The sequence below is a fragment of the Rhagoletis zephyria genome, unplaced genomic scaffold, assembly GCF_001687245.7.
Source record: "Rhagoletis zephyria isolate East Lansing unplaced genomic scaffold, Rhagoletis_zephyria_1.1 Rzeph_scaffold_00072, whole genome shotgun sequence".
NCBI lineage: Eukaryota > Metazoa > Arthropoda > Insecta > Diptera > Tephritidae > Rhagoletis > Rhagoletis zephyria.
In genome coordinates this window covers 587,865-606,502 of record NW_016157156.1, presented here as the reverse complement: position 1 = coordinate 606,502, position 18,638 = coordinate 587,865, and the positions used below count along the sequence as shown (strand labels likewise).

General features: G+C 36.7%; 1 protein-coding gene across 2 annotated transcripts; it reads left to right on the top strand.

The window, feature by feature from the left end:
- Nucleotides 1-2,765: 2,765 nt before the first annotated feature.
- LOC108372124 (general transcriptional corepressor trfA) lies at nucleotides 2,766-17,745 on the top strand. Of its 2 annotated transcripts, none has more exons than XM_017627784.1 (5): nucleotides 2,766-3,029; nucleotides 5,048-5,273; nucleotides 8,127-8,266; nucleotides 9,325-9,499; nucleotides 15,469-17,745. In XM_017627784.1, exons 1-5 carry the CDS (start codon nucleotides 2,827-2,829, stop codon nucleotides 17,299-17,301), a joined length of 2,577 nt encoding a protein of 858 aa, XP_017483273.1. In that variant the 5' UTR covers nucleotides 2,766-2,826; the 3' UTR covers nucleotides 17,302-17,745. The 2 variants fall into 2 exon arrangements, with proteins under 2 accessions (XP_017483273.1, XP_017483267.1); XM_017627778.1 differs by having other exon boundaries at nucleotides 8,127-8,347.
- The last annotated feature ends 893 nt before the right edge of the window (nucleotides 17,746-18,638 follow it).

Genomic DNA, 18,638 nt, shown 5'->3' with positions numbered 1-18,638 from the left:
GTAAACATAGCACAAAATTTACAAAACTACATACGTATGTACATATGTGTATTTTTTTAATAGATATAAATTGTTTATTTACATATTGAATTGAATGACCTTAATACTGTAATTTCTTTAATATTGCAGTCAGCAGAAAACAATTTGCATGATGAGAAGGAAACTCATTATTGCACTGTGGAACAATTTTATCTTTTTTGTCAAGTATTAAGTGCATCAGCCAAAGGATGTTCAAACTGTATTATCCATACAATTTTCTTTTACAGTAGTTTAAATTTTCTACTTTGTGATGACGAATTAGCTTCGAACTTAATTCTTGTCTTGGAAGAGACATGTTAAAATTTAAAGACACATTTTTCGCAAAACATTTTTAACCCGTTAACTCCGACTACAATACGCCTTTTTGACCCTTACTTTAAGGAAGTTGGAAGGTTAAAATGTTATGAGGAAATTTTGCTTTTTTGAAAACAAAAAATATCGCTTACCTCTTTTTGGCGAACAGACCCGCGGTTCAGGGATACTAACGAACGGGTGTTCTGGTACAAGCTGTTTATAAGTGGTTCAAACCAGGGAACCGAACCGCATCGATTTTTGGAGCGGTTAGCAGCTCTGCTAAATACAGTGAAAATGGTGGCGATAATTTTAAAAACAAAATCCTTGTTCGCTAAATATATGCGGTCTCTTCTACCGTGTAGCAAATATGGCTTAAAAAACTCAATATTTAATACACATACCCGGCGCAGTTATCCAATATCGTCGTTTCTCTCAACTACCTTTGCATGATAAGCAGGGGTGTTTTTCCTGACTTAATAAAATCATTGAATCAAGTTTGGTAGAAATCGATAAAGCGATTATCGAGATCGACCTTTTTAGACATAAAGTGGGCGGTGCCACGCCCAATTAGTATTAATTTGGAGTTAATTAGTGTCCTCAGTTTTTGAAATATTGGAGTTTTCGTATTTTTGAAATTTACCGTTATACGGGAAGGTGGTATAATTTTAGTCGATTTGAATAATTTTCAACAAATTGCTTTTCCGTACCGAGATTACAAGGTGCACCAATTTTAGTTGATTTTGATGAATCGGTCACCGTGGTACATATTTGTGGTCATAAGTAGGCGGAGTCACGCCCATTGTCCAAAAATTTATAATAATAAAATTTTGTGCTAAGTGATTATTGCAACCGTCGATTTTGAGTGAATTAGGTTCAATAACTACTGATTTATCGCAGTTTTCGTGTTTCTGTAAATTACCGTTATTTGGGAGGAGGGCGTGGTTATCGTCCGATTTCAAAGATTTTCAACAGATTTCTTAGTTGGACCCTAAGCAACGCTCGAACCGAGTTTGGTATAGATTGGTGAAGCGGCTACAGAGATACAGCATTTTATCATAAGTGGGCGAGGTCACGCCCATTTTCCAAAAATTTTATATTAATTTTAGTTTTTACCATAATTCCACTTCACATACTAATTTTCAACAATTTCGATTGAATATTTACTGAAATATCGTAGTTTTTACATTTTTCGAAATTACCGTTATATGGAAAGTGGGCGGGATTACAGTCCGAATTTGGCCATTTTCTATACCAACCTACCTCGGGTAAAGAGCAACCATACATATCAAATTTCGTTGAGATATCTCAATTTTTGCTTGAGTTTTCGTGTACACGGACGGACGGGCGGACAGACAGACATGGTTTAATCGAGTTCTCTTTTCATTCTGATCATCTATGTATACATTTGTCTATATCGATTGGTTTTGGATGTTACAAACAACCGTTATGTAAACAAAATTATAATACCCTTGTGCACATGTGCGCTCGGGTATGAATATAGTGTGTACATAAGTGCGGATTAATTTGTATGAAAGGAGCTTTTGCGGCATCGTTCTAATAAAAAAGTCCATTAGAGCATAGCTTTAAAGTTTCATTGCTTTATGTGTTCGAGTCCGCCAAATTATAGAACTATTTTTATAGTTGTAAGCTATTTGAAGCTTAATATATTTAAGTTGAATAATTAAATAAATTATATTTTTTAAATACATACTGTAGAATTTAATCATTTTTTTCAGTTTTAGTTAGTTTTAATAAACTGTACATGTAAAAAAATTGCATAGTCACAAGGCATATATACATACATCTTAAAAATTTTACTGCCGAAAAAATATTTCAGGAAGGTTATTGAAGGACGAAATTGATATCAGAAGCATATTCTTCCTATCAAACAACCTCCAAGTACAAATTTGTATTAGAAAAATAACATTCACAACACTTTAGTAAATATTAATCTACATATATATACAAGAATTGTGTAATGGAAACTAACCCTGCAAGAGCAGTGACTATCATTTGACAAATCATTTGAGAGGCAAGACTGATAGAGATTTCTGTCACTGGCTACCTACAATTTTCCAACAAATTCTAAAGGGCAGTGTGAAAAATCTAATGTAAACATTTGTGTTCCGTCTTCCTCCAACTTATGACCTTAATTAAAGATGGATTTTTTAAATTTGGGAGACTTGAAGTTGACTTTAGAGCAATGCTCTACTGGACTTTTTTCAGAGAATTATATGCAGAATCCGGAACTGCTAGGAAGTATGTCGCAAAAACTAAATTTACCCGTCCTAATTTATATATACCCAAAACTCGTTTTAACGGTTTTTATTACATGCAAAACTGCACACATACAATTGCTGCCACAAAGTGTTCGCCAACAAAAACACATAAATCGACAAACCTTCAATTCATAGCTATTAAATTCGACTGCATAATTTTTTTGCTTATGCTTTTTTTTTCAGATATTAAACCAGGCATCATATTGCCGTGAATATGACTAGCTTGAACGGCGATGTTTTTGTAATGCGGAATGGTCGCTCCACAAGTCAGGTATCCATCTATAACTATCCCGAACACCTAAATCCATTCTATGAGGATGAGCAACACAAGCGCTTGCGGTTTTGGAAGATAAATAAATCGAATGGCAGCGGAAGTCGTCGAAATAGTTTTTCACTGAGTGGTCTCAAAGATGTGTGGTGAGTAGATATAGTGTAAAACAAAAATCCAGGTACCGTAACGTTATAACTAGGGATGGCAGCAATTATTTTTGTCCAATTTACAGTTTAATAGTTAATAGTTTTGTGGTTAATTGTAAAATAATCGTAAAAATATTTTCAAGAAAGATGAATTCTGTAATTGTCTAAAATTGCAAACAGCCGAAAAAATTGCTCAAAATACTGGTTTTATTTTATTAGAGGGTTAATTAACAAGAGAATTCGAAATTTTTTATGGAAAAGTGTTTTGGTGAATACTCACTGTAAAAGAGTGCCTTTAAAAATTCGATTAATCGATAATTTCTCAATCAGCCTCATTGTGTAAGTCGCAAATTAGGCTAAATTGTACGACTCGACAACATTGGCATTGTCTACTGTCGTGCTGAAATAAATAAACGACGAAAATTGTCGAAAATTGTACAGTGCTGCCAAGTTTTTCCGTTTTAATACACTAGTCGAGTGGAAATTTTAGGCAATGACGTGAAATTTTCGATACGATTCGACTCTCGAAAAACGACTTGCATTCGACATGACTCGCGCAATGAGGGTGAATAATTGCAATTAATTTATTTTGGCTTGTAATTATTCATATGCTTAATTAATCGATTATTTTATTTAATTTTGCCATCCCTAGTTATAACCATGATACAAAAATTACAAGGTAAAATCATTCTCTCAATTCGTCGGCCATGATTTTTTTTTTTTTAATCATATAACATTGAGAATAAAAAAGTGAAATTGTTCAAATTGTTGAAAATGTGTGTGTGAGTTTGAGTTTTGAATTTTAAAAATTTATTGCTTGAAAACGTTATACTTTTTAATGATTATTTACTGAATTTTATTTAGTGCTTAGTTATTTTTTAGTTTTTTTAATTTTTGTTTGAACAATAATAGTCATTTTTGAGTTTTATTTTTTCTCGGAAAATAATCGATATTTTTTTAGTTTTATTTTTTGTTTAGAAATTAAAAGTAATTTTTTGAGTTTTATGTTTTGTTCACAAAATAAGACTCAAAAAGCAAAAGTAGCTTCTTCTTGTGTTTTCCTTGAGGAGGGTAGCGAGCTGAAAGTCGTCAACTAAATATCATTAAAAGTAAATATACGGCATTCTTAATGTTAAGGACAAATCCAAAGGCGAAGACAACCACGAAGATAAATTCAAATTCGAACACCAAAGCGAACATGAAGATGTACACGGAGACGAAGGTGAGGACGAATAAGATACGACGAAGAAATATAATATGAAAACGAAGAGGAAGCTGAATATGAATATAGCCACGAATGCGATCATGAATACGAAGACGAACATAAAAACGGATAAAAAGACGAACGCGGAAACGCAGACGAGTTCGAGGACGAGGACGAAGACGAATACAAAATCGACAAAGAAAACGAATATGAACACGAAGACGAGTGCGAAGAGGAAGACGAATACGAATATTGCCATGAAGGCGATCATGAATACGAAAACGAACACGTCATCTTCATATTCAACCGTTTTGACTACTTTCAGGACAGGAGAGTTATGTCAAATGTCTTAAAAAACGAAAAATTATGTTTTATTTTCCGAGCACAAAATAACGATTATTTTTCAAGCAATAAGTACAACTCAAGAAATCAACTATTAAACTTGATTTTTTTAATAACAATTATGTTGGTTTACTCCATGATAAAAATATTTATATCATGGTTTACTCCTTGTGACGCAGCATTTCTCTTCGGTGTAAGTTTTTTAGTCTAAATTAAAAAAAAAAAAATTATAATTTTTATTTTCGGTCACTGCAAAAATCCGAATTAGAATAAGAAAATGCCCTGTCATAAATAAACAAAAAAAACCAATGTTCCTACGAATGTCCAATTAGTTATTCTACCTTCTAGATAGCTTTTCTTCGTTATTTTTTCAATTTCTTAAACTGAGTACATGTTCCTTTTAGTTTTTTTCTATTCTTCGCAAATTCGTTAAATACATTTACAATACTTTTTTATCTACATAAATTCTCAGGGCTTTTAAGTCATTTCGTCTCAAAAAGAAGTCTTCCACACTGGGCATAAACAAAACATCTGAAAGTCCACCAGCACTACGACGTGACCTCTACAGTTCGGAGAATGGAAATGATCTCAGTCTGCCGGATTACAAAACTCGTTATTCGACACCAGCAGGTAGCATTGATAATTTCCAGCGAAATGCGGGCTACAGAAGTTCACTACAGAATGTGGCTCATGCAAAGGTAGGATATATGAACCTTTTCTAATTAAAAGATAAATTAATTTAAAATCAAAATTTTGGTAAACTTAAGCTAATAATGTGAATTATAGCCTCAGACTATTTGATAACGAAATACAAGTGCTACTTATATATCACCCATTTCTTCCACGATATATCCAATAGAAAACGTGTTTGCTCTGAGCCATATTTTCAAGTCCGGACAATAAGGTCGTTCTTTGCGAATATTCGGCAACCATGTGTGGACCGATCAGTCCTTCAATTCTTATAAATGATGACGATGACGGGTTTCCTTTCAAGCAATCAAACCTTGCATTCATATTTCCCAAATATACGTTCCAAATTGTTAAAAAAATGCCATTGAAATTAGGAGATCACTCTCTTCTCCTTCTTAAACATCGGTGGCATTTTTCGGCTAAGTGGCTGTTAAAGTGAAAATATATATTGCAATGTGAACAAACCAATCGCTAGTTTGGTCTTTGGAGAAACTTTTGTTAATAGTTTGATGAAGTTTATTATCTGGATGAAATCTTATGGCTGCAGCCCTCCGATACTCAGTTGGATGTATACTAAGAAAGTCAACCTAGCGAATCTGAGGCGCTCACTGGCAAAACTGTAACATGTTGCGTGTCTATGTATTACTTGCGTAATGTAGACTTTGCCCACGGCACAAATGGAGGTAAGTCTCGAGCTCATGTCATTGCATAGAGCAGGCAGCCAAACGATATCTGATAAACTTGACCAGGGAGAGTTGTGGAAAAGAGAAAGTGGTTACATCTCGAAATATGGAATCCTTAAGAACTCAGCTATCCCTGACCCAATTTCCACGGAAATATATGTGCACATTTATTAGCTACGAAAGGAACTTCAAGTAGAACTAGGCAATAAGGCAAGCTGGAGCGACGCAAATATCAAGAAAAACTCCTTCTAATTTGGTACAAAAACTAAAAAACAACCACTCGAGGGCTTTGAAGTTCCCACGGAGAGACCTTCAAATATATTTCAAGCGGATGTTCATGCCATCAGTCTATGTGCAGAGATCAATCTTTAGCGAAAGTATCGCACCGAAAAGATCAGAATATTAAGTGATTAAGATCGCACTTAAGGCCCTTCTTTGACTATAAAATCAAGTCTGCATTGATTTACAATTGCATGGAGAGACTAAAGGACTTAGCGGCAAACAACTCAGTCTTCATCCTCTGACCTATTCGATTTCCTCTCGCGCTCTACCAAACTTCTGATTTGAGAGTTGGTTAACTCGCATTGGGTACTGGAGAGCGGTTTTTGTTGTTTTAATGGAAGAAACGTTCTCCAAGCCGCTTTTTAGAAATTTGAGATGAAGTGACAATCCTAGCCCGATCGTTGTAGGAACGACTGGAGAGCGGTAATGTCTCTTTGCTCTTAGGATACCCTTTGGATACCTTTTTAACAATAGAGAAATAGTCACAAAAGTTCCCAGTTCTGACCACAGACTACTTACTTAAACTACTTCAAACGAATGCCTTGTGTACAACATACCCTTCGTTGTATTTTGCTTCGCTTGTGTAACTGTATTCATTAAAACCTCGTCACTTCGTGGTCGTACTAGCTTCCTAGATATCCGTCGCCTGCGCGAAAAGGGCTATAGATCTTGTACAATATTGTTCTTTCGAAACTTCACTAACCTTCTCCGCTTTGCTCGAAATAATCCATTTCCCACGGCCTTGGAGGTGAAACCGACGATGTTAATGTCACCTTGTCTAAAAAGTTTGTTTGGAGAGTTCTTCCCAAATTAACAGAACTAAAAGCTGTACTACGTCTTCGTAGAGGCAGCTTCTCTTCGAACTAGCAAAAGCGACTTTAAAATCGTTGAACAAGTATTGAACATCGATTTGATTATCAAGAGTACTTTCCAGGATTTGACGCACTGTAAAAATCTGGTCAATAGCGGATTTACCTGGTCTGAATCCACATTGGTTTATGAAGAGTTTCAGAGTTTCGTCGATAGAATCTTATAAACGACGTTAAGAATGTTTATTCTGGCAGTAATTGGGGAAAGCAGCAGGATCTTTTTTCTTGGGGATTGGAAAAAGGGCACAGGAGCTTCCGATCTTCGGGCATGGATTCATCAGACCCATTTCTGCTTAACAGCGTTGCATGCGGCTTACTAACTCTCCGCTGCCGGCTTTGAACGACTCCGCCTTAGCCAGTCGGCGGGGCTTTATTGCTCTTAAGTTTTATTATTGCTGTACTCACCTCGTCTTACCGAGGGGCGTGGACAAATTTATATTACGAAAAATTTATGAAAGAAATGGAAATTATATGTAGCCGCGCTTATAAACACATAAAAAAAAATTTTAAGTAAAACTTCTTTCCACTCGGTTGGCTATAAACCCGAACTTCGATGAAACGAAAAACCACAGAATTAGAGAAGATGAAAAATTTAAATTAAGATTTAGACTAAAATTAAGATTAAGCTTAAGATTAAGATTGTGATTAAGGTAAAGACTAAGATTAAGATCAAGATTAAAATTAAGATTAAGTTTATGTTTAAGATGAAGATTAAGATTATTAAGATACAGTGAAAGATTAAGATTAATATTAAGATTGAGATTAATTTTAAGAATAAGATCAGGATTGAATTAAAGATTAAGATTAAAACTAAAATTTATATTAAGATAAAGATCAAGATTGAGATTGAGGTTAGGACTAGGACTAAGATTAAGATTAAGATTAAAATTGAGATTAAGGTTAGGACTAGGACTAAGACTAAGATTAAAAATAGTTTTGTACTAAAAATCAGATTTCGTTTAAGATATTTTTAATGTCTAATCGGTTTGACATACATCGCTTAGAAATCAATCCATTTCTTTTCCAGAATAATACCGGCTCACAATTGGATTTCAATCGGAATAATCAGTATCGAAGTACCATACAGGTGATGGGCACAAAATCCAAAACCAACTACAACAATAACAATACGAGTTTACGCACAACACCGGTGCCACAACCAAGAAGGTATGTGTACGGTGGATCTGTGACGCCACAGCCACTGCGTAATTCTAATATCGGGTCAGGCGTTGTTAGTCTATCAAATGGGTGAGTTCACCTTATATTTCGTTGCGTTGCGTTGCGTTTTGGTGCGAATTATTTTGTTTTGGTTATTCCAATGGTAATGGTTTAAACTTTAATTTCAATCAAAAGTAATAAAATAAATGTGTTTTAAATGTCTAAGAGCGGTTTACGGTTATTTATATTTGCTTGTACCTATTGTGTACTTTATTCACCTATGACCATGTGTAAATATATTAAGTTTTTAATGCACATACGCACATATTTAGCTACGTTTCAATCCGATTTGCACTATGTGCAAATGTACACAGATTTGTATAGATACTTATGTATGTACATTAGGGTGCATCACAGTCCATACAAAAAAACGGTACTGTTTTTCCATAAGAAATATAAAATTTATTGTATTTTAAGAGTTCCGCCAAAGTATTTCGGAAAATGTTAAGACTTACGTGGGCTGGACTTATTTGCAAATACCTCCAGAAATTCTGTCTTTTATATACAATATATTTTTAAAAATATTTTTTTATGAAAAATCACCTCAGATGATAAAAGAGTTTAGGGGGCGCATAAAATTTGAAATTAAAGATTTTATCAACGAAATCAAAATAATAATATTTTTGGAGGTGTTTTCGAACCCGTCTAGCTCACTTAAACCTTAATATCTTTTTGGTGCTGCACCCTAATGAGTATATATGTATATGTAATAAACTATTTCTTGACATGTACGTCTCCATTTATTCTCATGGGTAACGCGTTATTAGTCAACCGATTTTGTGTCTCACCCCACCAACAAATGTATGTATGTATATATCTAAACTGGTTTACCTAATTCAATACTACAATATTTATCTTCTTAAGTTTAGATACACATTTCCATATTACAAATGTTGCATTTGTGTGAAAGTGTTAATTGTAACTTATTTTTTCCTTTTTTCTCTCAATTTTGGTATCTACATTCGTACCTTTTTTTCTATTATTTTTTTTTACAAACACTCAATTAGATCATCGCAAATTAGTATGGCAAGCACAAATCCATTTGATACCGACGATGATGAGGAAGAAAATAATGAAGATGTTTCGCTGGCTGGTGATAGACAGATGATAACTTCGACACCCATAAAGCAACAACGAATGCACCGCAAAAAACGTCGTGCACCAGCACCGCCAGCTGTGGGGGTAAGTAAAAGCTTACATAGCGCTCCATAATATCACAAAAAATAAACGGGTAATTTTTACAAATGAGTTATGTTAAAGGTGTGCCAGGAGTTACAACTGCCATACTGTATTTTTATTTTTATGTTTTTTTTTTTTTTTTTTTTTTTTTTTTTTTTTTTTTTTTTTTTTTTTTTTTTTTTTTTTGAGAAACTGGGGAGGGTAGGAAAGTCACTTTCCATGCAATTTAGTTTAACCTTTTTTGGCTCACTTACAATTGTTTGTATGTATTAGTTATATGGCCTATTTTATCATTAGAAAAGTCTTTTAGCTGTTTCGTTATGTATTTTCCAACGCTACTATGTCTTCAGGAACCCAGTCTTGGGCGTTACATATTATTATGGGCCATAACAGTGATGCCAAAAATTATTAAAAGGGGAAAAAAGGGATATTTTAAATAAAAAAAGGATTTTCTATTGACACAGTTATCGATGCATAAATGATCAAAATTCAAGAATATTCGACACTCTTATACGACATTTCTACGATTCCTAATTCGCTCTCTACTTCGTAATTCGCTCTACCATTCGTCATTCACCTTGCCAATTACCTTCCGAATTACGTAATTCGCCATACAAAATTTTGCGAGCAAATTACCTCATTTGTAGGTAACTCAGAACGAATTACCATGCGAATGTCGAAAGAATCGGTGCGTTCTCTAATATTTATCGGAAATATATCGAAGTTTTCACCGACCTGGACCCATTTGCTGGCACTTTTTCTAGTTATAGAATAATAGTAATAAAATATTCTCTATATAAATTAAAATTGTTGATGACAACTTAAATTTTAGCACCTCCTTCGATATTTGCAGTACACAAAAATAATAATAAATAGCGAAGAACAAGAACTAGAGCTGCCAAACGAATTACTAATGTGTGTCGCGGAAACAGGGTAATTCACGTATTACCTAACTAATTACTTAGAGAGCGAATTACGAATCGTGGAAGCATCGTATTACGTAATTCGACACTCTTGCGTAATTAATCGTGGTGTAGTGGTAAGCAGTGCGCGATTCCACTCCGCAGGGCCTGGGTTCAAGCCCTGGTCAAAGCAACATCGAAAAAATTTTGAAAAAAGGTTTTTTCTTAACAGCGCTCGCCCCTCGGCTGGCAATGGAAAACCTCCGAGGGCCAAATCGGAGAAGAAGTCGGCCAAACACTAATATATGTGTAAACGCCAATCTACTATTATTATTTTAAATGAATGTTACTTCTTTACCACTGAAATATTTATATGTTTTGAATTCATTGGGAATTTTGTGGGATAAATTTTTAAGATGCGGGTAATTGAGAGGCTTTTCCCCGATTTTCGAGGGATTTTTAACGGAGAATGTCTGGCATCAGTGGGCCATAAGCGCCTCAACTTCTAAGGTGATCCATTGTGAGTGGCCTTTTATCCCATAAGTGAAGGCTTTAAATGTAGGCTAGCACTTCCCTGGGCTTTTTGTCCCATATTTCGAACGGATTAAGTGTTATATCACCCAGGTGAGCGAGTCTAGGTCTATTGAAAGCAAAACGTTCACCAAGAATGTGTTCTGGCGTTTCTTCGTCCTGCTCACAGAAGCGGCAGACGCTCGTGTGTGAAAGAAATAGAGTATATTCGATTAAGAATGTCCACGATTTAGCTTTCCCTGATTCCATATATACACATTTGATGTTGCCTTTTTTTGCCTTTTTTAAGATATTTGCCTTTTTTTGCCTTTTCTACCTTTAAAAAAGTGATTATAGCATTTACAATTTTTTTTTAAGATTAAAAAATATACACATTGCCCATGCGGCTTATAGAAGCGCAGAGACCTCTTGCCAAATTGGTGTTGGAAAAATTCAAAGCCGTTTTCTCAGCTAACGAAGGCTTGGAGACAATAAGGGGTGTGGATAAAATTGTAAAGGGCGAGGAAAACGCCCTTATTCCTGATAATATGGACGTTTCAAACGTTCCATGTTTAAATTGGGCGCCGCTTGTATCAACTTAAGTCGAGCACACATTTAGTACATTCAAGGCTTTTCTTCGCGAAAATCGAATGAAAATGCTGCCAGAAAACTTCAAAATGCATCTTGTGGTTCAATGTTACTAGAACTATACAGATTAAAGTTTTATGAGTTAGAAACTCGAAAGGATAAAATAGTCAAAGATTCAAAGTACAAATTTTTCATATAATGAAATTAGTTCATAGTTTTTCTCTTTTTACTTGTAATATACACATTTCTAATATAAATGTATTTTTTGATTGTTCTTCGTATTTTCTGTCTTTTTTTAGTGCCTTTTCCTGCCTTTTTCGCTATTTTGTTTTGCCTTTTTTGCCTTTTTGCAACACCTAGTGCCTTTTCCTGCCTTTTTCACTATTTTATTTTGCCTTTTCCAGCCTATTTCGTTATTTTATTTTGCCTTTTTTATAGGTTTTTAGGTCCTAAAAGTCCGTTCCCTGCTCATTATATATAGTAAGGTGATACTCGTAATGCAGGAAGCAATGCCCGCTGAAGTACCCAATAGCAGTTTAAAGGTTCTTCTTGCCTAAATTAATGAGCTTTTTTGAAGCTTCTTTTGATGGACAAATAAACTGCTTAGCTTGTACTTGCCCTGTACACTGACTCATTTTCCTGTGGAATTATTTGTGCACCCACTTTTTTATGGCCTCCCTTGTAAGTTTAGGGCCATGGAATACTGTGGTGGCTCCGTTGGTCCGCGATTTTTGCGTTAACAATGGCAGCCTGACTGTTCGATATAATGCAGATGATCTTAGAAGCTGTGCCTCTTCTGAGGCATTCTCTGTCACAGATCTCTATTGCATGAATCTCTGCTTCGAAAATGGTTATGATGTAGAGAGACAGAGGTGGCGTATTCAGCAGTACCGCTACTTTGTTCTTCGCTTTTTGTTTTATTTCCAAAAATTCGCTGCATCCAAATATGCGTTCCAGATGAGTGTCTTATCCAGAATCACCCCAGGTATTTTGCTTAATTTGAAAAAAAAAAATATTCTAATACCTTACAGAGAAGGTTCAATCATGGATAACTTTCTGCTCCGGCAAAACGGAACCAGAATAGTTTTTTTTGGAATTAATGCACAATGCTTTGGGATCAAACCATCTTTGTGTAATGCGCAAGGCTTGTTGCATGCGGTTGAAGATTATTTCCTCATGCATCCCAAGGAGAGGTTGCGGGTGCCCCATAAATACCTCTGCAAAAGCCATGGAAATGAAGAATAACCAAAAAGCTTGGGGTACCTTTATGGGAATACTCCGCACTCTGTAGAAAAAGAAGAAATTTCATGGAGTAAAGAAGTGTTTAACCGGCACAGCTAATGTAAGAGTACGGTAACTATCAAGTTTCGCTTACTCCACACTTTGGTTTGAGTAAGAGGGCTCTTACGATCCGCGTGGTTTCACAACGCGTCCATATATATGCTATTCTTCATCAAGTTTTAGTGTATTATTATTATTATTATTATCGCATATAGCTTTGCGACCTAGCTAGATCTATTGTGCTAAGCCTTATCTAGTCACCAACCTTAGGCTATTAATGAAATTAAGCTTTTTAGAGGTTGCCTTGTTTCAGATTATGGATGGAGATGATAATATTATCCAATGTTTTTAAGTCTAAGTGAGCTATAAGCGAACAATTGCATAGTATATGCTCCGAGGTTTCCTCCTCAAGCCAAAAAACCTGCAGTTCGTCTCCTCAGAGAGTTACATATTGTTTAGATGGTACCTCAGTCTGCAGTGCCCTGTCAGGTACCAGGCGAGGCGAGTTCTTAAACTGGTTCTACTAAGATTTACCAACCGCTCAGAGATTGCACGAGAGACAGTTATGAAACTCTTGGACTGCCTTTTGCCATTTGTCGTACGGCATCGCAACTTGCAAGTCCTCCCATCCCCTTAGGAGCTCTCCTGTATATCCTCCAGATGGATCAAAGAAAGGCTGAGGACCGATCAGACTGCCGAGCACCGCATGTCGGTGGCGTGTCAGTTATTTCGTTGCAATCGAAGCCCTCATCGCCTGGTTGTTGATTCCTAGTGGTACCAGAGCTTTTTTGCAACTGTCTACTACCTTTGACATGGTTTTCTCCGACATGATGTTTATTATTGCCCTAATAGAGATTTTGCGAAGACTTTCGTGGGTATAAACTTCAATTGCGATAGTTTCCGCCAAGAATAGGGTTGGGTATATGCCCGTCGAGACGCTGTTTTGAAATCTAGGTCCATGCACGCCGGTCCCAGTGTTCCCATCCTCAAATTAGAACCGTCAGTGTACCAAACTTGAGTTCCGTCACCGAACATGGCGATTAATGTTTTAAAATATCCCTTTCAGGTATTATTACCTTGTTTATAAAGGTCAGCTTCGGTTGCATTGAGTCTGTGAATTTTACTGCTTGATCATTTATAAATCGTCTTCAAACACCCAAATGACCCCTTAAGTCCCCACTTTCTGAGCTTAGGCAGTATTAGGCCTCTTTCTCTAGGAATATTTTCCCATCAAAACCAAAATCGGCGAACGGGCCCCTTGCGAGAAAAATTGCTTTTAGTATCGGTGACCTATTCCATAATTAAAATATTTCTAAAAAAATCCTTAGCTAATACCCGGAAGTAGAAAAAGAAAAGATGTTAAAGCTGTCTTTGATAGACTTTTTTTGTGCTGATTACGAATCCGTAAGTATAAAATTTCCATCGGCTCCAGATTTTGAGAAAAAAGAGGTCAAAATGTCAAAAAATCGCGTTTTTGCAATATTTGAGAAGCTATAGCAAAGGAAGGAAAGGTAAATTAAATTTAAGCGCAAGTGGAAGGTTATATCACCGTTCGTTCCTTCAGGTGTTTGGCCTACAAGAAGTGGCCAGTCAGTAATTCCACGAGTTTGCCTGCAGTCCCGTTTGCTCAATAAAAGCAAATACCTAGCTAGATTTTCTAAGACTGGGAGCAAGGTTGGGAAGCCGCCCAGTCATTTATAAGTGTAACATTCACCTAATTTTTGATGATTTCTTCAAAGGTCGAACGTGAAAGTGCTATGACTTGTTGCAGACCAAGTAATACCTAGTCTGAGCCTTCTCTAGGAAACGCTTAGATGTGTCATTAGCGGGTGCTTCCGAGTAACCTGGCGCAAAATTAAATAGTTCGAGACTTCCATTGTCGAACTAGTATGGAAGTGGTTAGAAGTCTGGCAAATGCCTGAATTGAAGCTTTGCTGTAAATTACAGATACGTAAACTCCTACATCTCCACCTATTTTCCACGATGGAATTAATGGCCTTGAGGATTGCAAACATTTCGGTTCGGAATTTCCGTAGCCTTCTATACAGACTACAGATCCTCACTTTGCTTTTGTTTGAGTCATCAGAAAATATTCAACAATGTGTAAGCTCTTCAGCAAAGGCAATTGTGGCGTAGCGTACTATCCTATGACATTGTGACATTGAAAAAACACTAACGCCTTGATCTCTGGCTACATCGATTTCCACCTCAATCCACACAAACATCATATCAACACCATTTCATTTGAACCTAAAACGTTTAACTGCACATCTAGAGCAGACCCAGGTGGTTTTGGAAAAACTTGCCTACAGCACATGGTGATCGTTCTTTGGAATTTGGTAAGCAAATCTCCCACACTGTTAATTGATGATCTATTCGACCACAGATGAAAAAAGTCGGCGTTACTCGTTTAACACTATAATAGATTTTTGAGTAAGTCCTCGAGACCCAAGCACCCGCCCACTCAACATGGCGTGTATTCATTAGGCTCTTTGTCGCATTGATTCTAAAATAGGCAAAGAGTTCATTCCCGAAAAGTTAGGTATCTCGTCTTGACGAGGCATCCGCAGTCAATATGGGTGCTGTTTAGTCCTTTGTTTCTGTAGTTTTATTTATTCTTGCTAACACCTTAAAAAACTAATATTTTTCAATTTAATACGTTCATTATTTACATCTCTATTTTTCCAACAGGTACACAAAGCGGCACCTTCACCAGATTCTAGTCTTAATGGATCATTGCATCCACAACCACTTCCGGAACTGCGGATCGAAGAATGCATGGACATTGCAAATCTAACGGCAGCTATTGAAGATTTTGTAAAAACAACAAATGATGACGAACCTATATCACCCCCTTCTAGAGACAAGCAGGCGGCACAGGAAGTTGTTTCTACCAGCACGACGTCTACGTCACAAAATGGGGACATTAGGTCGGTTCACAACAGTACGCCACAGAGTCCAAGCCTAAAGGCAGAAGAAACAAAAGACGTCAGTGTCATAGAAACGAAACAGAAATCAGACAACAGTGCGCCACCAGAAAAGGAGGAGCTTTCGGAAACGGACAACTCTGAAATGAAAATCTCAGCTCCACTTAACAGTAACAATACACCCGAAGTTGGCCACTTGGAATGCATACACGTGCATATGGGAAACCAAAGTGCCGCAGCCGCCGCCGTTGCCGCCGATCGTGTCGAACCCAGTCAGATGTCAAGTTTCCGCGGCAGTCAAACGCGTTCACCCACACAACAGCAACCGATTACAACGAAAACTTCATTCACACTCACCACACCACCCGCAGAACGCCGAGACTCCACAAAAAAGACGAAGATAACATTACAAAATACCGAAACCTTGAAATTCCCCGAAACAGAGGATTTAAGGATCACAGAAGATGTCACAACGCCAAAGGCTATAAAATCGCCAACGACTACAACGAAACCCGCAGTGTCTGCCAAACCACATGTAGCTGAGTTTCACAAACCATCCAGGGGAATCGCATCCACAAGAACAGACGAACATAAAGAAATAGTGGTTAAAGAAATTAGACAACCGCCAACGAGCCCGGTACCGCCCGTGCGTCACAGCACAATTGTAAAACAGAGAGAAGGAGCTGTGGTGAAAACAACGGAAACAGAGAGTGAGTCGACGAGAGTACAACAAATAAATAATAGCCAGGTATTATCAAACGTAGCAGTACCTATCACTTCCTCACTCTCGTTGACCATCACAGAGTCACATGAAGATCTGCTTGAGAAAGATGAGGCGACGAGTCACATTTCAAGTGACAACAAAGTTGCCAGCGCTACCACAACACCAGCGCATCGTACTCAATCACCCACAGAGCTGCGAGAGGAAGCCTTAGAGTCATTGTATCGGCCGAAACCATCCTCTTCATACCTGGAATGGAAGCAATCATCGCTGGCACCTCTCGAAAAGAATGTGCCGCCCGAAAAGCGCAAGTCCGTCAAGGACATCATCGAGTCCATCAATAGAAGTCAACGCTTGTTGCATGCCTCTGCGCACAAAGATATACCAAACGATGGTACTAGTCCGAACACTGGCGCGGGTAGCGCTAACGGAACACCCTTGCCACAACGAAGACTTAGTGGACAGTCAACGATCGAAATGCACTCCACTGATGCAAATAGCGCTAACGGAACGCCCTTGCCGAAACGGAAATTTAGTGGTCAGTCAACGATTGAAAAGCAGGCAACGATTGTCCAAAGCAGGACGAAACTCAACGGCAATGCTACCACGACTGAGAGTAGACAAGAAGAGGATACACCCACAACTTCGGCGGCGGCGTCGGCATCAGGCGCAGCTGAAGATGGTAGTGAAAATGTGAATGGTGGTCAAGATAGTGAACAAGATCCACAAAAACTCAACAATAATGAAATATTTAAGAAATGTACCGTAAAGAAGGAGGTGCAATACGACTACAGAGAGCAATCGCCAACAACTTCTAATCTCGATTGGAATCCAGTGCCCAAACCTAAGAGAAATAAGAATTTATCGGAACAATGAAATTAAGTTTGAAAGTAACTTACTGTAATTTTTTAATAGTCATTTTACAATGTGCAATTTATGTAAGGATTTCATGGAGTACACTTTTTATGATAACCTCTTCGTTGTTGGCTGTAGGCTTTCAAAGTGAGATGTTCTCACAGTTAAGAAAAATATTAAATATGTATTAAGGTTAGATAAGAAGAGGAGTAAAGAAAATTTAAGTAAACGCATGTGCCTAAAAATACGCAAATGCATATGTATGTACATTAGGGTGCATCACTCGCCATACAAAAAAACTCGGTTATATTTTCCCGTCGAAATTATAAAATCTATTATGGATTTGAAAATACCATCTTTTTCAGAACCCATTGCCAGGAGAAGGTTGATTCCGCGTTCGTAGGTGTAAATAGTGGATTTTCCTTTATCGTAAATTCAGGAGCAAAAATTGTAGAATACAAGATAGTGCCAATCAGGGATGAAAAAGTAGGTACAATTGTACCTTTTTCCGACGTTTGATGACTTAAAGGTACATTAGGTACAGTCACTAGATTTTAGGTACAATCATCTTTTGATCAGATGCATTATTAGTTTTTTTCCTTTACCGTGCTAATATATTTACTTGTAGGTACGGGAGAAGTTTCGCTTTCATTTTGAAGAATAAACAATTCTAGAGAAAAGTGGTCAAAAGGAAGACATAAAAAAAACCATATTATGTATTATCTTAAACATTTTACATTGAATTTAGAGCAGGCACTACGAAAAATTAACACTTTACTTAGCTTCGTAATTTTTTTCTATTAATTTTAACGCTTATTTTCACTAAGTCAAATTCAGTGGCATTTGCGGTCAAATGAGTGAAATGGTTTGATTTAGATCAGAATAGGCCTTCATTGTCAAATGGGACTAAAAAATGGTCTTTGGTTTGATTTAGATCAGAATAGGCCTTCAGGCGTGTACATGCGCTGCTAAGGCGGCTACTTGTAAGTTTTCGGCCCATAATATCATCGATAAAGGTAGGGATAAAGAAAAGAAAGTTGTGTCAAAATAAGTCAAAAAATTTTGTTGTCAAAATATTACATTGTGAAAACCAGCCTTTATTCAACCATACAGTCCAGTGTCTAGGATGTCTTCAAATTTCATATTTTTAGATGAGAACTACAGTTAAATATTTGACCCATACTCGCTTTTTGATTTCTGGAAATATATTTAAAATGCTTTCGAAGTTACTTACGGCACATTGATTATATTCTCTAGATTTGCTGCACCTATTAAAAGGAATCGGATAAATTAGCAGACTTCCTGTTGTTTTATAAAAAGCTGGATAAAGAAGTATACTTCGCAAAGTGTGTTTTTTG

Coding starts and splice junctions, on each gene's coding strand:
- LOC108372124 (XM_017627778.1), top strand. CDS start 2,827: ATGACTAGCTTGAACGGCGATGTTTTTGTAATGCGGAATGGTCGCTCC. Junction 3,030..5,047: donor AGTGGTCTCAAAGATGTGTG/GTGAGTAGATAT, acceptor ATAAATTCTCAG/GGCTTTTAAGTCATTTCGTC. Junction 8,348..9,324: donor GTTGTTAGTCTATCAAATGG/GTGAGTTCACCT, acceptor ACACTCAATTAG/ATCATCGCAAATTAGTATGG.